The following is a 24,220-nucleotide window of genomic DNA, read 5'->3' on the forward strand; positions in this document are numbered from 1 at the left end:
CCCCCTCACCCCCCACCTTCCCTCATAGTTTGGACAATCTGTTCGATGCTTCTGTCTCTGGTTCTGTTTTTGTTCATCAGTTTATGTTGTTCTTTATAGTCCACAAATGAGTGAGATCATGTGATATTTATCTTTCTCTGACTGGCTTATTTCGCTTAACATAATGCTCTCCAGTTCCATCCATGCTGTTGCAAATGGTAAGAATTCCTTCTTTTTTATAGCAACGTAGTATTCTATTGTGTAGATGTACCACAGTTTTCTAATCCACTCATCTGCTGATGGGATATTTTAATAAATTTTGAGGTCCTTTATACTTTGTTAGAATGACATTTTATGATGATTAGTTTGGCAAAGGCAGAATAGACTTTCTTTTTTTTTTTTTTAAATATACTTTATTGATTTTTAGGAGCTCCAGTGGTGCGATCGGTTAGCGCGCGGTACTTATAAATATATTTTATTGATTTTTTACAGAGAGGAAGGGAGAGAGATAGAGAGTTAGAAACACCGATGAGAGAGAAACATCGATCAGCTGCCTCCAGCACATCTCCCACTGGGGATGTGCCCGCAACCCAGGTACATGCCCTTGACCGGAATCGAACCCGGGACCCTTCAGTCCGCAGGCCGACGCTCTATCCACTGAGCCAAACCGGTTTTGGCAGCAAAAGCAGAATAGACTTTCATCACCTATTTCTCATTTATAGGATTCCTTAAAAGTAGACTTTCAAATTAATTTAAAAAGATTTAATATAGAAAAACTCAGCTTTGAAATCAGATATAATCATAGTAAATGTAAGATATATGTGAAGTGGAAATTGGGTAATACCTATTTCTCAGGAACATGCTACTAAAAAGTTTTGTATGCATATATAATTTCCTTTGTCTAAATTTGCTTTTCTTAGTAATCTTGTAGTCCTGGAGTTTCCATATTTCATAGACATTTTGAACTCTTTTACTAAGGTATCTGATTGCTTTTATCTTGACTCCATCTTTTAAAATAGGTTTAAGATTACCTAGTACACACAGATTTAGCTCCAAAGTGATCCTTTTAGTAGCCATTTTTCCTTATAACTAGGGATTAACACATCAGTAAAATGTGTTGGCTTATTTTCTACTCCAGAAATTAAGGAATTGATCATACTTTTAAAGAACATGCTATGATTTTGGAAAACTTTAGAGTTTTGAAGATTTTACTATGTGTATGTGTGTTTGTGTGTGTGTGAGAGGGGGGGGGGTCGGGGGAGAGGAGGATTACATATTTCTCTTTAGAAAATATATTTTGGAGCAGGCCTGATAACCCTCTCCCCTGATCCCCCTCCTAGAATTTCATGTCTTAGATGTGGGCAGTAAAAGAGGTTCATTTTATATATTTAGTATATTTTAATTAATCTCAGATTAACATTTCCTCTCTATTTTATCACTTTGTGTTTAATTTTCCCTGGCATGCACCTGGTAAAGTATCATTTGTTTTAGAGTTTAAAATTAGGGTAGCCTGTTGACTTATCTTTCATATTTAGACTTAGTTTATATGTATACATAAAGTATGGGCTAAAGTATGAACATACTGAATTATTTCTTTGGTTGACCCTATTGGAAGTTGAATTCAAATGATATCACTCATGTTAATGGTCATTGAATCTTTATTACACTCAAGCATGTAGAATTTACTGGCTGGTATGTTCAGTGGTGAGAGCATCAGTCCTCCTCCAGGGGTCTCGGGTTCATGGTCACGGGTGAGTACCTGGGTTGCAGGTTCCATCCATATACCAGTTGGTGTATGCAGGAGGCAACCAGTCAATGTGTCTCTCACATCATTGTGTTTCTCTCTCTGACCCCTTCCCTTCCTCCCTTTCACTATTTCTTAAAAAAAAAAAAAAAAAAATCAATGGAAAAAATATCCTCGGGTGAGGATTAACAAAAAACCCCCACAATTTAATAAAATAAAATATTTATTAAAATATTTAAGATACTCAGAAAAGTATTTATGATATTCATTTGTTTCACATGGACAAAAATATAGACCATTTATGAATTTGAAATACAGTCTCATGTTCTAGTAGTTCCTTTTTTTTTTTTTACATCCTCACCCGAGGATATGTGTTTATTGATTTTGAGAGAGAGAGAGAGAGAGATCAATGTGAGAGGGAAACATCGATTGTTTGCCTCTGGTACTGACTTCGACTGGGGATTGAAACCACAGCCTAGGTATGTGCCCTGACTGGGAATTGAACCCACGACCTTTTGGTATACAGGACAATGCTCCAACCAACTGAGCCACCCAGCCAGAGCTGTTTTAGTAGTTCTTAAAGCCAAAAGTACCATGCCACTTGAATATATAAAATGTGACTTACTACATTGATGAAGAAATTTTTTAATGTAATCGTATGGCAAAATATATATTTTTTAAATATATTTTATTGGTTTATTCCAGAGAGGAAGGGAGAGGGATAGAGTTAGAAACATCGATGAGAGAGAAACATCGATCAGCTGCCTCCTGCACACTCCCTACTGGGGATGTGCCCGCAACCAAGGTACATGCCCTTGACCGGAATCAAACCTGGGACCCTTGAGTCCACAGGTTGACGCTCTATCCACTGAGCCAAACCAGTTAGGGCTGGCAAAATATTTTTAATATGATGTAAGTTACTTTGCAGGCATTGGGGCCTCTATTGCGTTTTTCTTCTATTTTGATTTTTTTTCTATGTATGCCTTACTTATAAGTGTTTTTCTGGTCTTTACTCTGTTACTTAAATATATGGTACCATATTATTGAGAAAATGTCTTAAATGCTTACAGTAAAGGAAGTGATTAATTTTGGAATAAAGGCAGTTTTGACCTTTATACTGGTAGAAGTGGTTTAAAGATATTAAATTTGAAACTTGTTGCTCAGTTTTGAGGTAGTCTCAACCTCCCAGTTCTCTAAAATGTCCTAGGATAGTTTGGTAATGATGCATATTTGACAATAAAGGCAAATTTTGCATGTTTCTGAGGTTAAACTCTGCAAATGAAATTAAAATTCAGAAAATTGATTAAAAAACTCCCTTGGAATTTATTTATACCACCCCAAAATATGAAAACTAAAAAACATTGTAAATCTTTTCAGTAAAATAGTCTACTCAGTAAATAAAAACACTGTGGAATAATGCCTAGTAGATTCATGTCTTTTTTTGGGCTTAAAAGTGTGTTAACTTACTATATTTGATTTTTAAATAGACACCAAATCCTACTGCAAGCGAGTTTATTCCTAAAGGAGGATCAACCTCCAGGCTGAGTAATGTGTCCCAGTCAAATATGTCTGCCTTCTCTCAAGTTTTCTCTCACCCATCCATGGGAAGCCCTGCTGCTGCTGGATTAGCACCAGGTAAGTTGGGTAACTTTCCAGTGAGTTCCAGGTATTAAATCTGTAAGCACCATTTGCTGTTAGTTTATCAGAACTGAAATTGTATACTTGAATGATTCACATTTGAACACAAAATAAGTTTTATGTTCTAGACTTTAGTAACAGAGTTGAAAAATTAAAAGTGAAATTTAAATATGAAAAAAGAATATTTAAACTTGTTTAAAAGCACAGAAATAAACTTGAAGAAAATGGTTATTTAGGAAAAATACCTATCTGAACCTCAGTATTTCCCTTTTTTAAAAGTCAGTGCTGTTTCACTCAAAAACTTCTGTAAGAGCATAAGAAATAAAATACTGATGAGTATGTGTGCTTCACAATCCTTGTGTATTAAATTTCTAAAGAATAGCTTATTCTATATAATTCAGAATATAAGTTTAGATGTATTTCTTACCTTTCAGATGTTTGATTATAAGTCTAACAGTAATTCTTTTTAATCCTTACTCGAAGATATGGTGTTCTTTTTTAAAAAAATATATTGACTTGAGAGAAAGAAAGAGAGAGAAACATCATCAGTTGCCTCCCATATGTGCCGCAGCCTGGGTGTGTGCCGTGACTAGAAATGGAACCTGGGAACCTTTTGATGTATGGGACAATGTACCACCCAGCTGAGCCACTTGGCCAAGGCTGTAATAGTAATTTTTAATTGGGTAAAGTATTATAAACAATAGTAGAAAATAAATAGTAGGAAAGAATGTATTAGGGGTCACTGAGGTAGGCAAAACAATATTTCTCAGTCATTTTCTCTCAAGTTTACCTATAATGATAGAATAATTTGAACAAATGCACTTAGGGGTCCTGAGGCATGGTTCATAGTGACCCTTTGAGAACTCTATTTTTTTTTTTAAGTTCTCTGTTTTATCTTAATAATTCATTCAAAGTTTGCCTTCTAGTCCGTGACATAAGCATTTATTATAATAAAAATAAGAAAAATTTCTTAGATAATTAACATCACCCATCTCTACTGCGGTGTATCTTAGAAAAGTAAGGTATGCAAAATTATATTGAATTTATCGTAAGTGCTGAGCAGGTTATCTTGTGTCTGTAAAATGTTTGAGCTCCTCACACAGATTATGTTTCTAGAACCTGTACTGGACAATCATCACTTGGTCTTGAATGTTTCAAAAAACAGAAACAGAATGAAATAAATGCACACTTAATGAAGCCAGACTATCTAGCTGGATCAGCCTGGAATTAGTACTGCCTCCAGGGCTTAACCAAATTATTAAGAGAAATCATTGGTTTTTATACTGATAAGGAATCAAGGACCTTTTGGGGAAGAATGAGGGAAGGTAATGATAACTTTATGGAAGAGAGTATCTGGTTTAGCATGTAAAATATCAAATGTACTCAGGCTAAATAATCTTGTGCTGCCAAGGATTTTATCAATGCCTCCTTCCCCTACCTTTCTCTCCCACTCTTTCTCTCCACTCATCTCCCTCTTCTTTTCAGCCCCTTTTCCCTCACTTGTCGCCTTACCTTTTCTTCTACCCTCAGGTTTAGTTAAATTTGTAAACATTTTCCCTTCTCTAGAGAGCAGTGTCAGAATTGAATATTCCTGATAGCCTAAAGGTTTTACTTGTAAGTAATATGCTACTATGATTTTTCTCGCATTGAGGTGTGGTCACATTGTGTACATGAGCATAATCTCCATGTCAGCTATACATCTAAAATTTCTTAGAGATTGTCCAGATTTCTGAGCAGTGTATATAAAGCACCCACAGTAATGGTATCCATATGCCAGTTAGTTGGCTTTTGTAATTAAGTACCAGTTTATTTTGGCATAACAATATATCTTCCCTTGTTTCAGAAATTAACATTTTGTTCGTATCTTTGATCAGACTTGTTCAAGCTTACCATTAAAAAATAGGCTTTATAAATATTGGGGGAGTTAAAAATGTCAAAGACAATTTTAGATCTTGAAAATGTTTAGTTTTAAAAATTTATAATGCTGTGGTATTTAAGTGTTTTAATAGGTATTGTGTGTAGGTAGGTGTCTCATTGGCCCCCGGGGGTATTGTAACCTAAATTTGGGATGAAATTAATTAATTTAAAAATTAAATTAGGTGAGAAACTACTTATTTTTCTACATAGTTCTAATGTTAAAATGGTCCTTTACTTCCTATTCATGAGAGTAATTACTGTCTGGAACCATTGGAAGTAAGTCTGTATCATATTAAATACATTCCTAAAATTTTTATACATGTTATTTAAAAATTGTTCTTCATTAAAATGAGAATCAACTAAGCTAAAACATTTTCCAAAAATACTGGAATGATGAATTGTTTTGCACTTATTATTTCTTCGTAATTCTTTTAGTTAATGGCTTAACACTTTAAGACCCTGTGGAGATGAGCAAACTAAAAATTAAGTCTGACTGACTTTCAGGAAACCATTTTATCCCCTCCCGCCCCTCCGAAATGTCTTCCATTACTTTTTACCCACAAATGCTATTTTTTCCAAGGCCTAGGAAAGGTTATAAAATTTCTACTTTATTGTTTACCTTAGTGATGATTTAATTTATCATTAGTCCTTCTTGTCTACTATAGGTATAACCTATTGATAATTTTGTTACAAAGTTTCATTTTCTTTTTTTCAACTTCTAGTCCAGATTATTATCCTTGAAAATATATCAAACTATTGTTTTTCTAAAATATATATAAATTAAGGCTTAAATATTTTGACATTCAAAGTAAACTAGAATAATGTCATTTTTATTATCTATGAAAAAATGCATACTTAAATATATCTCCTGACCACAATGTAAACATATTTGAACAAAGTTCAGTAGATATTAAGATTCAGAATTTCCTCAAATTGTAAGAAACAAAAGCACAATTCCGGGAACATAGTAGATCCTGAGCGAATCAAGTCTCTTTTTGAAAAACTTGTTTTGGTTACTTTTAAAATGATTCATATTTTAAAAAAAGTTTTAATGCAACAAGTGAAACTTTAAGTAAAAGTTATTTTAATTTATTTATAGCTACTTAGACTTAAAAGTATTTAGAAGTATTAAAAATATGGAGCCCATGTTGTGTTTTCATTGAATTGTATACACAACCATTTTATTCTATTTTAGTTTAAGAAATCAAGGATTTATAGTTTACTTGTTTTATGCACATTTAACCTAAGAACAATAGCAAAATCTTAAATATCTTCTATTAAGGTACTTGTTATGTGAGTATGTGATATGGCATTTAACTTGGGTACTTTTCTCTGGTCACAGCTTATATTATCCTGATGTTCAAAAGTTAAGAAGCACTGGTTTAACACAGACTTAGCAAAATTTATTTCAGTTTATTTCCAGAGCATGTTATAGTAAGAGTACTTTTAGAGTAGTAATGCATAAGTCTAAAGATATATTTTTCTAATAGCCTTTGCTTTAGGCAAACAGTTTTTGAATAGATTTTTAGGAATGAAAATATGATTATACTAAGTATATGAAATAATAGTTTATGCTTTAATTTTTTTGTGCCATGAAAATAATTTTATCATGAGAACCAATTGCTGAAAGTTTTTCTTAATCAGAATTTTTCCTAAGTGTGTTTTGATTTGGTAGTAGACTTAGTAAACTAAGTCTTAATGTGCTGTAATTACCTCAAAATTAGCCACAGTCTATTTGAAAGTGTTTAAGAGAGGTAGTAATAGGAGCATACAGTTCTGGATGGTATATGATTTATCATCTGGCAGCTTAATGTGCAATTTTGACTCAGGAATTGAGCATCTCTTGTTCTGCTTAATTGTGTGTGGACACTTGTGAGGGGCAGAGGAAAGTTCTTGGACTTGAAAATGCCATCATTGATTCATAAATGAAAGAGCTGTAAGTGACTTTGTTCTTTCAAGATAAGGATGGTACAGATATTTGGACCATTTGATACACTTTATTGTAAATTATTATGGCAAATCTCAGATGATTGATTTGGGGGAAAAGCATTTATTTATACTAAACTTAAAATTATTAAATAATTGTATTCATTTATTATGCTTTTAGATCCAGATTTTGAAATAATGAGTCATTTCTTATATATTCCTGAGGGTACCAGATTGATGGGTAAAATTGGCTAATATATATTAATATATTTTTTTGGCTTGTTCAAGGTATAGTAAAAAGGGAAAATTTATATTCATTATTCTTGTTTAAAAATATTGAAATATTAAACTGTATATAATACATTATTTAAAATAGAGTTATTTATTTGTACTATTGAAAGGTTTGGATTAGGAGATTTCTTTTACCTCTAAAGTTCAATGCTAAAAAATAAAGTTTTATGATTCATTAGCTCTATAGCATTTCATATCATAGATTAATACAATGGAGGCTTAATTCAACTCAGTTGCATAGTAGTTGGCTTATGTGGTAATCTAATATTGGTTATTGATCCAGGTGGAACCTTTGAGGTTTACATAGTTCAGCCTTGTGCCAATTTAGAGGTGGCAATCTTGAAAGATTATAATCTAGCTTGTGCTTTGTCATTTATAGAATGTACATGGCAGTCCAGTGTACATTTTTATAGTTTGAATAAAATAGAAAATTACATTGTATTTGAATTAAACTCTCTCTTGTCTTTTACCTACTAGTCCTAATTCTTTTTCTTTATATTGAATGGAATAAATAAAAATCATTTCTGCATGATAGTCCTTTCAATTATTATTAATTTTTAGGTTAGTTGTTTGTATGTGTGTGTCCATGTAATTGATCTGTTTGTATGACTGAAAAACAAGAGAGAGAACAGACTAAAAAAATAATTGCTAAAATTAACAAACTGTATAGGTAAAAAATCATGAACTGTTGTAAGTCATAATGGCTGGAACACTAGGTGGATAAAATTAAATCTATAGGCCTTTTTATCTCACTGTATCACTACTCTGATATCCAGCTAAGGAGTGTACATACCATTAGGAAAATAGGACACTATGTTAACAGTCTTATCGATGGTGAATATCGATAAGTTCATATTTAAAGCGTATCTTAGTCTCTACATTAAAATCACTAAGGGCATAAAAATTTCTTAAGCTATCATTTTAGATTGCTTTATGTTTCACTAAATGGTATAATTACTGAAAGTAAGAATGTAAAAATAATTGTGTAATTCTTAAACATTATCATGTTTTATAGGATGTAACTAAACAGATTTAATTATTTTTCAAAAGTCTACAGATTCTGTGGGACTGTCAAGTAGTTCTGTCATAGTATTTTGATATTTCAGTTTCAGCTGATTTCTCTGAATTATTTTGACACATAATAGCAGCAGAGTTAGTTTAACATTAAAATGTTCTAATTGTTTGAAATATCAGTCTGGATTTCTTGAGTATATTACAAATTCCTTAAGAAAAAGGGATCTTTTCATTTCTAGTATAAACTAGTTTCTTTTCTGTTTTGGAAAAAAATGTTTTAATTGGTGGGTTTCTCTTAAGTACAGTGATTTTGAATGATTCAGTAAGCATCTTTGATGAACTTCTAGAAAATGCAAATATTCAAGAGATGAATAGTCATATAAGGAACAGAAACAATCCTGTTGAAAGTTTAACTGCATCAGAACTAGAGTTCCTGTGTTTTGAAATGCTAAAAAATTCTTAAAACCAGTTAAAATATTTGTAAGTATTATGTTTAAATTGCATGTTTCCATTTTTTGTAACTACTTTGTTTTTCAGGTATATTCAGCAGAATCACTCAAACCTTTCCAGGTTTTCTTATTGGGAATTGCTTTCTACATTAAAAAAAAAAATAAAAATTTATAGTTAAGATCTGGGACCCTTGAGGTTTTGTGAAGAGGGCCTTTTCACTACCCTGTAATGTTGAGCTTATCCTAGATGGGGGCTGCTCTGTGTATGCATGTATATGGATATAGATGTTGATGTCCCAAGGAAGGTTACTAACAGTGGAACTGTAGAGTCATAACTTGTTTGGGAGTACTTGCTGGCTGTATTTCTTTCCCAGTTGGGAATTTCAAGAAACTGAGGCAAGACAATGGTACAGAGAGGTATGTGGCTGCTGCATCTGACTTGGAGACCTGTCAGGTAAGGCTTAAATAGTTCCCAGTAGGTACTGTTTACTGGTTGAGAAATCCTTGGTTAATGTGTTCTGCTAGGTTTGAGAGATCCTGTTGTGGACTACCTGTTTAAATCTCATATATTGGCTAACTTGTCCCTTAATTAAGGGGTAGGGGCTAGATAGGAGTGGCTAGGGCTCTCTTTGACTATAGGTTCAATAGTGTACACCTGCAGCGATGTTATTGCTGCTCTTGAGCCACTTTCATTGAGCTCCAATGCCTTTAGAATATGGTACCAGTTTTTCTACTAAAGTAGCTGTGGCATTTGGGATACCCTTTGATCACCATGTTTTAGCATCTTTATTTCTATAATATAATATGAGATGATTTTAAGTCTTTCTAATCTAAAATTCTCTTGTTTTGTGATACATTGATCTATAGGAGAGAGGTACACTAAAAGGAGACAGAAAAGAAGACAGTGATGAGAGGTAACAAAAAGAGAAGAGTTTGATTTTTGTTTTAGACTTTGAAAGGATTTCAAAGGCATATGGACATCCTATGTAAATTGGAAATCCTATCAAGGCTGCCTTTGCATCCTAGATGGAGATGAGGGGAGTTTTGTTTCCATAGTATAAGATTAGAGTCTGCAGTAACTCAGAGTGTTACAGTGGTTTTGGATTAACTGAGAGGCAGAGAGAGCACATTCCTGATTCTTTCCTGGAGGTGGAGAGTTAGAAGTCAGTCTTTTTCTTTCCTTTTATTCAAATAATTTAAGAGCTCCAGGGTTCATTTTCTTTAACCACTTGATACTAATGGTATCTAGTGCATTGTAGCTACTCAGTGTTTGTGCAAGTAAAAGTACTGTGCTGTGTGTAACATGTCTACGAAGGGTCCTTTAATTCTGTAGGAATAAACTCAATGGTGGCAGCCTCTTCTGTTTCTTGAATTTGATTCTTCTCAGTTTGGTCATATTCATATATGAAAGTCATCTGTTTTTCTTACTCCTTTTGCTTTTCAGATGTGCAGTTACCCTGAGTAGGGACTGTGGGAAGGGTCTGAGTGAAAGGAGAGGAATTAAGAGATATATCCCTTTTAAGACCTAGTGCACACAAACAGTAAAACCTACCATGAATATTCAGATGAGGACTGCATGTTTATATGGTGATAATGTTTACTTCTGGGATTTTTTTTTTTTTTTTTAGTCATGAATCTCTTACATATTGATATGTCTGAAGTGAGATATTTTCTTATTATTTCATAAACATCTTCCCATATTTTAGATGTGGTTTTCCAGATTTTAGGTTGATATTCCTATAAATTGAAACTAGTAACTGAAAGTCCCATTGTGGGGCTTTGTATTTTTTAGAAAACAGTAAAATGAATAAGATAGTAGTATTAATTGTGGTCATCAAACTGCTGTCTAAGCCATAATTTTGTATGGACTATAATCTTATTGCCCACTGTTTGTGATGTTGAAACAAATAGATCCAAAGTATAATGACTTCACAGGACAAATTTATTTCTTGCATTGTAACAGTCCAGGCAAGTGTTCAGTTGTCTGGGATGCACTCCTCCACATAGTCACTTAGGGATCTAGGTGAAGTCGCTTCTAGGTATCTCTCCAGTCATCTGGAAGGGGGAAAGCATGGAAGAAGATGAGTGGGAAGTTGTTATGGACAAGTCTGGAAATTGGAAGCTCCTCCAGTGATGATGGTCTACCAAAATCTAAACTTCCTTTTTTTTAAGGGGCTTAGCTACATTTCCCAGGCTTTTCTGGATGCAAAATTTTAACAGTTGAATTACGTATATACATTTTTGGGCATTATCTTACTTGCATCTTTTGTTATCTGCGGCTACAATAATTGATTTATCCAGCATCATAAGAAATGAAGCTTTCCAGCATACTTTACTTTTTTGGATATCAGACATGTTATAGCTTTGTCAAAACTTTACATTTTAAGCAATTTTTCAAAGAAAGATTTCCAAAATTTTGTTGCGTCAGACAAAATATGTTATTTTTAATGACCTGTACTCAACTTTACGTACCTCGGTTATTATATTGAACCAGAATACAATTGATACCCTTTAGGTATGAGAGTGCATAAGAGCAATTTGTAATTACTTAAATTTTTTACCCTTTGCATTGTTCTCCTGCCCCAGTATATTAGATTATAACTCTTTGAAGGTAAGGCCTTTCTCTTGTTCTCTGAATCTGTTAAGTGATGCTGATTAGATTATTTTTCTTGGGATGCCTTTCTGAGATCCACTGCTCTACTAGGTGCTCTATGCTATCTTCTCTCCTCCTTTTTCTTTTTCTTTTTTTTTAAAACTACATTTTTATTGATTTTAGAGAGGAAGGGAGAGAGAGAGAGAGAAATAGAAATATCAATGATGAGAGAGAATCATTGATTGTCTGCCGCCTGCACACCCATTACTGGGGATCAAGCCGAAACCTGGGCATGTGCCCTGACCAGGAATTGAACTGTGACCTTCTGATTCATAAATCGATGTTCAACCACTGAGCCATGCTGGGTACAAATACAGTTTTAAAAGAACTGGGCAATAGGAATTTCTTTTACTTTAGTAATGTTAATGGGACAAAAATAGTGTAAATTAATTATTGTAAATTATTGTAGTATGTCTAATAAAATTTTCAGAAAACCTGAAAAATGAATAGCATAAGTATCTTGGGTGTTTAAACTAAGGTAGTCAGTTATCTTATTTGTACATTACATTTCAGTATGTATGCTTTGAAATGTTTATGTAGAAATTCGAAGTTAAAACTATAGTGTTGATTAATATTAATCTTATTTTGTGTGAATGTAATTTTTTAAAATATATTTTTACTGATTTCAGAGAGGAAGGGAGAGGGAGAGAGAAATAGAAACATCAGTGATGAGAGAGAATTGTGGATTGGCTGCCTCCTGCACGCTCCCTACAGGGGATCAAGCCCGCAACCTGGGCATGTGCCCTTGACTGGAATTGATCCTGGTATCCTTCAGTCCACAGGTTGATGCTCTGTCCACTGTGCCAAATCAGCTAGGGCTCAATATAATTTTTTATAATCAGCCACACTTGTCTTGGAGTAAGTTTCTGGTTTATAAACAACACAACATAATTTATCATTATGAATGAAGGATACCATTTACTCAAACATTCACTATCACTTGAGGAGAAAAAATGGTTCTTTTGGTCCAAAAGAGTTTGGTAGCTTATATCTTTTCTCTTCCCATTTTGTTTTGACCTTTAATTTTAAATAACCTAAGTGTTATGATTTATAAGATTGCCATCATTGCAGATGCTAGGGAAGATCTCATTTCAAATCATTTGTCCAGGTTTGGTGGCAAGCAGGTCAGTATTGAGTTTCTTCAAATATTATAGTGATCAAAGTAAGTTACCTACTATAAAGGCCAGAGGGTATAGTTCTTAAAATTGTAATTCAAACCCTAAAAGTTTCATGATGTTTTTAAAAAAATATGGACAGCTTACATTTTTAGGGGTTTAGGCACTGTAGTTCACACACGGTCAATATTCTAATAATATTTGTTGAATTATTTAATGAAAACTCATATGGAAAGAAGGCTATTGATAGAACTTCATTCTGTGTGTAGACATGGAAGGCAGAATAGTTGTACAGGCTCTGGTCCCTATCAAATATTACTAAAGAGTATTCGGTTGATAAAGCTCACTTTATATTCATAATATGAAAAAGTATTTGCCTAAATTCGGTCAATGAGATTCAATAAATTTTGTGAGGAAGTTTTAGGGTTTTAATGGTTTTATTAATGCTTACAATATTTCTAATATCCAGGTAGTCCGAATACCTTTTATCACTGATAGCCAAAATGAAGTATGATTATATACATCAGTTGCTGAAATTCTCTAGATATTGAGGGGAAAACCAGAAATGGAAACTGAATTGCATTTATTCTGGCCAGATCCACATGGCTTTTAGTAAAGATTATTTACATGTATAAAACCAAAGTAAATACAGAAAGCTTTTTGGAGCGTATTGCAACCTGTCATTTTTATTGTGTAATGTATTGAAGAGAGAAAATATTTGTACTTTTAATCAGATACATTTTACAATTGAGATGTTAATTTAGTAGTTGAGCATTTCATACCTTTTCTTTATATTTTCCTAAAAGTAAAAACATTGCTAGTTCTTTATATTTCTTAAAATAATGAAAAAGAATACTTTATTCATGATGAAAATTAACCTTAAAACATTATGAATATAAATAGTATAGATTTTTCTTGTTTGATATACAGTTCTTTAGAATCTTTAATGTTAATTACTTATATTCCATTTTTTTCACCTTACTAGTTACTTCACACAGCATTTAAAAAAATTTTAAATTATTTATGCATTTTAAGCTCTTCTATAGAGAAGCAGGGATTTTGTGATTTGCTCAGTTGCATTGTTTCTTAAAATTTTGGAAATTATGACAAATTTTTACAGTTGTGACTTTTTAAAAAATATATATTTTATTGATTTTTTACAGAGAGGAAGGGAGAGGGATAGAGAGTTAGAAACATCGATGAGAGAGAAACATCGATCAGCTGCCTCCTGCACACCCCCTATTGGGGATGTGCCCACAACCAAGGTACATGCCCTTGATCGGAATTGAACCTGGGACTCTTCAGTCCACAGGCCGACGCTCTAGCCACTGAGCCAAACTGGTCAGGGCGTGACATTTTTTCTTTTGAAAGAAAAGTATATTGTGTGGTTTGTGTGCTTTTTTTAATGCTGTGAACTAATTTTATGTGTGCATATTTTATATATTTCTTTTTTTTAGTTTTTAATTATAAATCTTTATTGTTGAAAGTATTACATATGTCCCATTATATCCCCCATTAACCCCTTCTAGCCTGCCCCCACCCCCACCCTAGGCCTTCACCACCCTATTGTCTGTGTCCATGGGTTATGCATATATGCATACACGTTCTTGGTTGATGTCTTTCTTAAGGAAGATTTAGGGCTATCTCAGGATGTCATAGGCAAAAAATCAGGGTTCTAGTTTTTCTCATCTACCTAATTTTCCTGATGAGAGAGCTCTGAGTTTTGTTTTGTTTTTAAATGTTTTTATTGATTCGGAGTGAGGAAGGAAGGAAAAAGGGATAGAAACATCTATGAGAGAGAATCATCAGTTTGCTGCTTCCTGCATGCCCCCTATTGGGGATCAAGCCCGTGTGTCTGAACAGTGACCTGGTTCATAGGTCAGTGTTCAACCATTGAGACCACTGGCCAGGCCTCTAAGGTTTTCATCTTTATTTGTATAAAAAGATTATATTTTAATTTAAAATTTTTATCGAATGAAAACTAATTTATTTCCAGAGAAGTTTTTAGTTTTGGTACATTAAACAAAATGACTTGGTGAAATAAATATTAATGCATCTCCAGTTTTTTTAATCTTTTACATATATGTATGTATGTATGTTGATCCTCACCCGAGGATATTTTTTCCATTGATTTTTTTAGAAAGAGTGGAAGGGAGTGAGGAAGAGGGAGAGACAGAAAGAGAAAGAGAAAGAGGAACATTTATGTGAAAGAGACACATCAATTGGTTGCCTCCTGCACGTGCCCTTACCAGGGTTAGGGATCAAACCTGCAGTCCAGGTACATGCCCTTGACTGGGAATGGAACCGTGACACTTTGATGCGTGGGCAGTTGCTCTAACCAGCAAGCAACTCCGGCCAGGGCCTTCTCCAGTTTTTTTAAATTTGAGAAGTTTACATTTATTGAGGGGTTTTGTTTCTCATACTTAACTTTTCGAGGTAATTTTGTATGTACTTATAATCACAGAAAATAACATTAATTACCCATGGGGAAATTGCTTGGGAAACTTTTAAGCACATGTTTAGACTTGTTTTTATCATAAAGTAATACTATATTTACTGAAAGATGTTTGAACAAGAAACAAGACTCATCTTTGCTCTCTTTCCTTTATTCTCCACAGAGGTAGACTATGAATAATTCTGTCAATTCAACCTTCTTATTATTTATCTAGGATGTACGGCCTCCATCCTAGACCAAGCCATCATCGCCTCTTTTGTGTATTGTCTAAACAGCCTAATTGGTCTGCTTGTGCAGTGCAGTTAATTTTCCGTATAAAAGCAAAAGTAACCTTAAATATAAATCAGATCAGGCTTTCTATTGTCATTGGAATAAAAACCCAAGCCCCTTAGGTTGTCTGCTTCTCGTATACCTCTCCATTCTCACCCATTCACTCTATCCATTGTGTATTCTGTTATAGCCATACTGGTCTTCCCCAAATATGTCAGGCTCCTTTCTGGCTCATGTTTTTTGCCTATACTGTTCTTTCTTTGGTTGGTTCCTTCCCATTTCTTAGGTGTCAGCTGAAATGTCACAAAGAAAGGCCTTTGACCAGTGTAAAGGAAATTTTCTTCCATTAGTTTCTATCATGTTATCCTTTTTATTTCCTTTGGGAATTTATTCCAGTTTGCTGGGTGTTTTTGTTGTTTTGTTTAAATTAGAATGAGTGGTCGTTCTCACTCCCATCTATATATATAAAAGGCTATGCGACAGGCTGACTAGCTGACTGGCTGGTAGCTATGACGTGCACTGACCACCAGGGGGAAGACGTGGCTGGGGAGGGACCACGGGAGGTTGGCTCCAGGGCGTATCTGGCCTGTCTCGCCCAGTCCCACCCTGCCAGCCACCTTCTAATTAATTTCCTTTCAATGTGCATGAATATGCGCACCAGGCCTCTAGTTGGAATATAACCTCCCTTGTGGCAGGAACTATGTCTAGATCAGGGGTGGGCAAACTTTTTGACTGGAGGGCCACAATGGGTTCTTAAACTGGACCGGAGGGCCGGAACAAAAGCATGGATGGAGTGTTTGTTTGAACTAATATAAATTCAAAGTAAACATCATTACATAAAAGGGTACGGTCTGTTTTTTTCAATAGTTTTATTCATTTCAAACGGGGCCCGCAGGCCGTAGTTTGCCCACGGCTGGTCTAGATGCTCAGTACATATTTTTTAGAATTAAAATAATTAAAGAGTACTATTAAAAGACTACCAGCTTTCTTTTCTGATTAAATAAGCTTAGTCCCTTTTACTTTATCTCATAGAGGAACTACTCTCTTGTAAAACACATATTCTTTTTGAGAATTAATATCTCCCATCTCTGTGCTTCTGTAGTATTTTGAGTATCATGTTTTTAAAAATTTTATCTGGATGTTTTATACATATTTATTTCTTTCACTAAAGTTAATGCTTCTGCAGGCATTTTTATCATTTCATCTATTATTATGTGATCACACATGGAGACTTAGAGTAAATATTAAAATTGAAACAGTTTAAGCACATTAGTGGGCCTTAATGGTTGTGTGTGAACTTTGAGATCAGGACTAGATCTTACTTCTTGAATTCCTGGAACCTAGCTCAGTGCCCGATCTCTGCAGTGGCTCCAGTAAGCTTTCAAATGTAATTGCAGATAAGAATCACCTATGGCAATTTGAAACTCCAGCTTCCCCTGTCCTCATTTGAGACTTAATAAATCAAAAACTCTGTATTTGGAACATTGGCCTTTGTATTTTTAAAAATTTCACATCTACCCCCTTCTACAGGGGGAAAAAAAGATCAAAATGTCAGAAAATTTGAAGGAAAGTGAGATTTTATCATATTTGAATGAGGGTATCCAGGAAAGAAAGAATAATGGAAAAGGAAATATTTAAGATGGATTTTAAAGGATGGATAGGATTTCTTTAAACATTTTAAACACAGACAGTTGAGAATCTATGAAATTCCCCTCTCCCCACTTTGTTTTAATGAGTTTAATAGCATAATATAGAAATGTTCTCTTTCAGTCAGTGAACTGACAATCACTTTGATAAAGTGATTAATCAAAGAAGTAATTCAGTCTGAGTTAGGTAAAGACTGAACAGATGTGAAGAAAATCTGTTAGTTATGGGGCAGGTTTCTGCTGGGGCAGGGTCCTGCTGGAATAAGCATTACCCTTCAATGCTGATTGTGGGGAAGTCCATGGAGTTCCCTTGAAGGGGTTAGAGTAGGGCGATTTTTGTTGTTTTTAAGCCAACTGGCACTTTGTTTTCTTTTCTTAAAACAAACTATGTTGGTGCTGTTAGGTAGAGGGGATACCAGTGTGCAATTATTCCTCAAGACAATTTAAATTACTATCATTAGTTAGATGGATAGTTCTGTTTCTCTACCTTAGGCACTTAGTCACTGCTTTCGTTATGTGGAGTTTCTTTTTCATTAATCTTTTCAAAGAAATATTTTTGAAGACTGTCTTTTGTGTGATGTGGACACCATCTCTGAGATACCAGAAGAGTAGAATTTTCTTCAAAAATTAAAATTGCTAAGAAAGTGAGAAAGGTTAGAATGGGCAGGAACTTAGAGAAATTAATGAAAAAAATGACACTGAGATAGATAACATTTTCATATATTTTAAAGTATCTGGTAACTCTCAAAATCTGTTCCAATTTTATTTGCCATTAGCACCCCAGAGTTTGGCACATTGTGTTTTGAGGGTTGTCAGAAAGTGTGAGGGGAGAGAGTAGTAAGGACAAAAGACTGAAAAGATGGCTTAGAGCACTTATATGACAGAAACTTACAACTCAGCAAGCATAGAAGACTTAAGACTTAATTACCATTACTGTTCCTAGGAGAACCTGTGAACCAGGAATACCAAAACTTAGAACTTAAAACTGGTTTTCAAACATTTTTAAAAAGCAGCAGAGCTCTTGTAAAGTCTATGTGTAATCCCCTGATTTAAAATTATATAAAGCAGATAAAACTGGCATTTGCAGGGTCAGGTTTAAATTTACTTATGAAGTTATTCAGTGAGAATAACAAGTCTTGGTGGTATTTTGTTGAATGCAATAGCTTACCATTGGTGGGAAAAGGATAATAGTCGTATATTTCTCAGCCTCCTTTTCTGTATTTTCAGTTATATAGAACATGAAAATCATGATTCACATGAATAAGTTGTGTACCAGTTTGTTCAATTTTATTGAGTACATGTGCATTTAAATGTTGATTATTTCAGAGTCACTACCTTCCTAATAAAACACACACACACACACACACACACACACACACACACACACACACACGTGACTGGAGAGGCTTTATTATGAGGACTTAATGAAAATATCCTAACTCAGCACAAGTATATTGGTGATAATCTCTAGTATGTTAAAAAATGAATGCATACTAGTTTGGACCTGCATTTGTGATTTTTTTATTCATTGAAAAAATAGGTAAAAGAAATTCAAATCAAGAATTTGCAGATCCTGAAGCATTTCTGGAAGTGTAGTGTTCTGCTTAATACAATTTGAAAATCATTGGCACAGAAGGCCTATGAGAGGGAACTTAACTAGTACCCAGGTTAAGGAAACAGAGGATTTGCAGCTTTTCTCAACTGATATTCCTCATCTGAACCACAAAATGCAGAAAATGATTTGTGATTATTTTGTGAATTCTCCCAAGGACAGTATATTACAGGTGTTATATACAATAGGCTGTTTTGTTTTAGCTCATTAAGACTGAACTTTCCTTTCCCTGAGAAAGACTGGGAAAGTGAGGAATTACTTTAAAACTAACTGAACCAAAACTTCCCAGTAATTTACCTAAGTGCCTGGTGCCTTTATCAAATGATTGCATTTTTCAAGACAATATGTAGTCATTACTAGTTTTGTCTTCCATAAAGCTGACCTCTAAGGCATTGAGATTCTTGGTTGAGAATCAAACATGTTCCATATTACAACTTGGAAATGAAAAGGAAAACCTTTTTTGAGAGATCATGATTTCAAGCCTTTTTTAAAAAAATTTATTGATTGGTTTTAGAGAGAGAGAGGGGAGAGAGAGAGAGTTGTTCCACTTATTTATGCATTTATTGGTTGATTCTTGGATGTGCCCTGACTGGGAATTGAACCACAACTTTGATATAACAGGACAACACTTTAACCAAATGTGCTACCCGGCCAGGGTCAGAAAAATTTTTGATTAGAATTTTCCCTCACACTTAAATAAATAATAGAATTAATAAAATTTTTAAAATGAAAAGTTATACCAGTAACCATCATGATTTTTTCTGGAGGCAGTCTTTAGTTACACGTTTGTTTTATGAAAACCCTTTAACTTAATTCATGTAAAAAGACAAAATGACATTTCAGTGTTCTAAAGTTTTGCTTGAGCATTTTGGTTGCCTCTCATTGAGTTTTTCCTTCCCATTTCCATAATAAAATATTATTGTAGACAAAACTCTTTTTTTAAAAAAAAATATATTTTATTGATCTTTTACAGAGAGGAAGGGAGAGGGATAGAGTTAGAAACATTGATCAGCTGCCTCTTGCACGCCCCCTACTGGGGATGTGCTCACAGCCAAGGTACATGCCCTTGACCAGAATCAAACCTGGGACCCTTGAGTCCGCAGGCCGACGCTCTATCCACTGAGCCAAACCGGTTAGGGCGTAGACAAAACTCTTAACTCATGAAATGGAAAAGGCTTTTCCCATGTTTTGTTATTATATATCTTCAAGCTCAAAGGCTGTGCATGTTGACATGTAGACTACTTCTGGGTGGAGACATTTAATCACACCCCACTCATACTCCACACACATGCACACTTAGGAAAGCTGCTTTTCAAAAATTAAAATAACAGCTTTGGCCCTTGGAATACTTTCCATTTATATTCTCTGCAGATTTTCTTGAATGAGAAGCCCTCTGGTTTTGTGATAGCTTTTCTTGTAAGCTTTTTAAACCTATTTAACATTTAACTAAGTGAAAGCTTTAAACAACAACTGCTGCGGGCTTATAGATGCCTTCACTTTATTGGCTACTACTGAAGTTGAAAGGAAGTTTAACTTTTTTTTTTTGGACCCAATAAGTTGTCTTTTCCACTTGGGTGTTGAAAGAACCTATGAGCAGTAGCTGTTCTGATTTTTGTTGGTTGTTTTCTCTAGGGAACAAGCTACCCTCTGAGTCAGCACTGGACTTGAAGATATATCCTACAATTCATGAAACTGACTGATTCGACTAAAGGATGGATAGTTTGGGCAGCGTTGGACAGCTCTTTGAGGGGTCTGTTTGTTCAACTGAAGGGGTTGTTGAGTTCAGCAACTTTTCACTCCCCAATCATAAGGAGTTGCTGTTGTAAAAACAGGGTTTGTGAAGGAATGAGTTCTGGCAATTAACATCAGTATTCTTATTGACTCTGTTTTTGTTTTCTCACTATGCTTCCTGGAACAATTCTTTAAAGTGTGGAGATGTTACTGCTGTTTGTGGTCAGCAAGAAATAGTCTGCTTCTGAGAAGTCAGTCTAGAAATTTTGCAGTATACTTATGAGTCAGAGTTGCCCCTTTGTCACACGGGGCTGTAAACACTTCTCTCAAGTCCAACCTTTAGGCATTTGGGTTATTTCATCTTTGCAAAGGGAGTTTGGATTTGTGGCCTGAAACTTTTGGGGTTAAATTGAGCTTAGTTTGATTAGGGTATATCTTACTAGATCAGTGAATAATTTATATTTTGGCTTATGAATATGCTTTTGATAATTAGCAATTTTTACTTTCAAAAATTACAGTATTTTTTTTTGTTTAATTAAATGGATTTTTTATCTGAACCATGAAGGATTTAAGCAACAGAAAGAAAATTTTTTTTATCCTAATAGCTTAGGCCATAATACATTGTGTTGGAATACCGTGGATTGTCTTTTTGCAGGCTTTTAAAAACAATGTGGCATGACATAGGGAATACTTTGGCCAAAGATACATCTGTATGATAACACATATATCTTTGTGGTTTAAGAGTTAATATTAATTTTATTTGAATTATCTGAAAAGTAGTTTGATTTAAAATATATAGGATAATAGGAATCTTATCTAACCAATACTTAACTTTCTTATTAAATATCTTTTATTGCTTGGGCTAGAGGGACAAGTGACCATTCACATCAGAGTTTCAGAAATTGGACTTTAGACAAGGGAGCTTTTTTTATATGGTTCAACTTTAGGTTCATAATTGCATGATTATTGTGATCTTAAGTGTGCTACTTTTGATTAAGAACATTTTAGCCAGTTTTGATAATTATCTGCGAAGCTGAATTTGATTAAATAATCAAATTATTTTGGGCAAAGAAGTAAAGGCTGGTATTTTATTTTAGCTTCTATTTCCTAACTTGTTGCTTTTTGGTTGATGGTTTGTTTTATTTTATAATCTGTTTGAGGATTAGATCCACATTTAAAATACACACATCTATATGGTAATTGTCTCAGTTATGTCTTTATTTGGGTCTACCTTTTTTAAAATATATTTTTATTGGTTGAGAATCAAACATGTTCCATATTACAACTTGAAAATGACAATTGGTTATTGATTTCAGAGAGGAAAGGAGAGGGAGAGAGAGATAGAAACATCAATGATGAGAGAGAATCATTGATTGGATGGCTCCTGCATGTCCCCTACTGGGGATCGAGCCTGTAACCCAGGCATGTGCTCTTTGCCGAAATTGAACCTGGGACCCCTCAACCCACAGGCCAATGCTCTATCCACTGAGCCAACTGGCTAGGGCTGAGTCTACTTTTTATAGTTTCTTTTTCTTACCTGTTTGTGGCTTAAAAGGGATGGTAAAATGTTCCCAAGTTAAAATTTAGTAAAATACTGACTTTCGCCCCCCTGATGACAAGATCTTGAAGGACTCTTGCCATTAGTCCTCTTGTTGGTGAAAAAGTGACCAAATCATAATCAAGATTTATTATACTCCTAGATTCTATCATGTTATATATATATTATACTCCTAGATTCTATCATGTTTTATATATATATATATATATATATATATATATATATATATATATATATATATGCCTAATATGCAAATTGTCCCCCATGGGAGTTGGACCAGGAGACCAATTGCTCACTTTGACATGTGCTGACCACCAGGGGGCGGCGCTGAACAAAGGAAGGCCCCAGTCGGCAGCTGGCAGCCAGGGAAGGGAGGCCCTGGCTGGCAGCCGGAAGGCCCCAATCGGCCCTGATCGATAGCCAGGCCTAGGGACCCTACCCATGCATGAATTTCATGCACCGGGCCTCTACTTCTATTAAAAAATGCATCCCTTTTGGGGGGAGAAAAATTATTGTTAGATATATAAATTTAAAACAAACAGTTTATAAAGGAAATAGTCCAAACATCCATATTATTTGGATTCTTCAGAAACACTGAATTTTAGTTCAGTATTTAAATTCAAGGATCTACTGAATCACACTAGTCTGTAGCAGTTATTCATAGCTTCATAGGACTGCTTTCTTTTCAAAGTACCTGAAGCTTTAGGACTGACAGTACAATTTTGAGGCTTATTGTAGAAATGCAGAAACTTTACCAGATAAATGTTTTGAATTGGTTGTTCAACCTTTCTTTTGTCTTTTTATGTGTTCTGAAATTTGACAATTCTTCTGCCTTTAATTACATATTCTTTTTATGCTCTTTTTCTTCTAGAGGCATTATTTTCTATGACTATTGGGGATTTAAATTTTGGTTAAATTCAGTAGCATGAAAGTGTTACAGTGGGCTGTATTAGCACTCCAGGAATCTAGATTCTAGTTTGATTTCTCTCATCACTGAGTTTATATGATTGAACAAATCACTGAGCTATGTTGAACCCAGTTGTCTAATGGTGTAAAAAGAGGGGAGAAGTGTTGTTTTTCTTCTGGCTTAAACATTTTTAATTGTAAAACACTTCTTAAAACTATTGTTAGTGCAGTAGATTCTTATTTATTTTTAAATTTAAATAACTTGATTCTTTTTTTTTAAATATTGTATACTCGAAACTTCTATAATCTTTTTTAAAAAAATCTTTATTGTTCAGATTATTACAGATGTTCCTCTTTTTCCCCCCCCATAGCTCCCCTCCACCCGATTCCCACCTCACCCCAGGTCCCCACCCCCCCCACTGTCCTCGTCCATAGGTGTAAGCTCTTTGTCCAGTCTCTTCCCGCACCCCCCCCACACCTCCTTCCCCCGAGAATTGTCAGTCTGCTCCCTTTCCATGCCCCTGATTCTATTACATTCACCAGTTCTGTTCATCAGATTTCTTATTCATTAGATTTTTAGATTCACTTGTTGATAGATATGTATTTGTTGTTCATAATTTTTATCTTTACCTTATTCTTCTTCTTCCTCTTCTTAAAGAATAACCTTCAGCATTTCATATAATATAGTAGGTCCTCAGGTTATATCAGTGATCTGTTCCTACTGTGCGATGTAACGCAATTTTCACCGTAAGTTGGGAACCCACCTACATAAGCACCTATTGTCACTCACATGGAGCACAGACACAGCAGTAATGAAGTGAAACAGTAAAAAGAACTTAAAAGAAAGATAACAATTCCTGACCTTTACTTGTGGTAAATAAATAATAAAAAATATAAAGCACATATGTACATACATCGAAATGACGGAACGTTTTTTTGCTTAATAAATGGGTGTTGGCAACATAACCACGAAACAATCATCGAGTCTGACGTAACCCGAGGACTGCCTGTGAAGCTCTTTATCTGACCTTCAATTCTAAATGATAGCTTTGCTGGGTAGAGTAATCTTGGTGTAGGTTCTAGCTCTTCATCACTTCGAATATTTCTTGCCACTCCCTTCTGGCCTGCATGGTTTCTGTTGAGAAATCAGCTAACAGTCGTATGGGTACTCCCTTGTACGTAACTAACTTTTTCTCTTGCTGCTTTTTAAGATTCTCTCTTTGTGTTTTGCCCTTGGCATTTTTAATTATGATGTGTCTTGGTGTGGTCCTCTTTGGATTCCTTTTGTTTGGGGTTTTCTGTGCTTCCTGGACTTG

General features: G+C 34.5%; 1 protein-coding gene across 6 annotated transcripts in view; it reads left to right on the forward strand.

The window, feature by feature from the left end:
• Nucleotides 1-24,220, forward strand: part of PAN3 (poly(A) specific ribonuclease subunit PAN3) — a 161,808-nt gene that overhangs the window by 73,125 nt on the left and 64,463 nt on the right. For all 6 annotated transcript variants that reach the window (XR_009451290.1, XM_059684050.1, XM_059684046.1 and 3 more), the window contains one exon: nucleotides 3,211-3,358. Coding sequence is in view for 5 of the 6 variants with exons in the window: in XM_059684050.1 (XP_059540033.1) it covers nucleotides 3,211-3,358 (148 nt within the window). In the remaining variant the exon portion in view is untranslated. The remainder of the gene's footprint in view (nucleotides 1-3,210; nucleotides 3,359-24,220) is intronic.

This window comes from Myotis daubentonii, chromosome 2 (assembly GCF_963259705.1).
Source record: "Myotis daubentonii chromosome 2, mMyoDau2.1, whole genome shotgun sequence".
Taxonomy (NCBI): Eukaryota; Metazoa; Chordata; class Mammalia; order Chiroptera; family Vespertilionidae; genus Myotis; species Myotis daubentonii.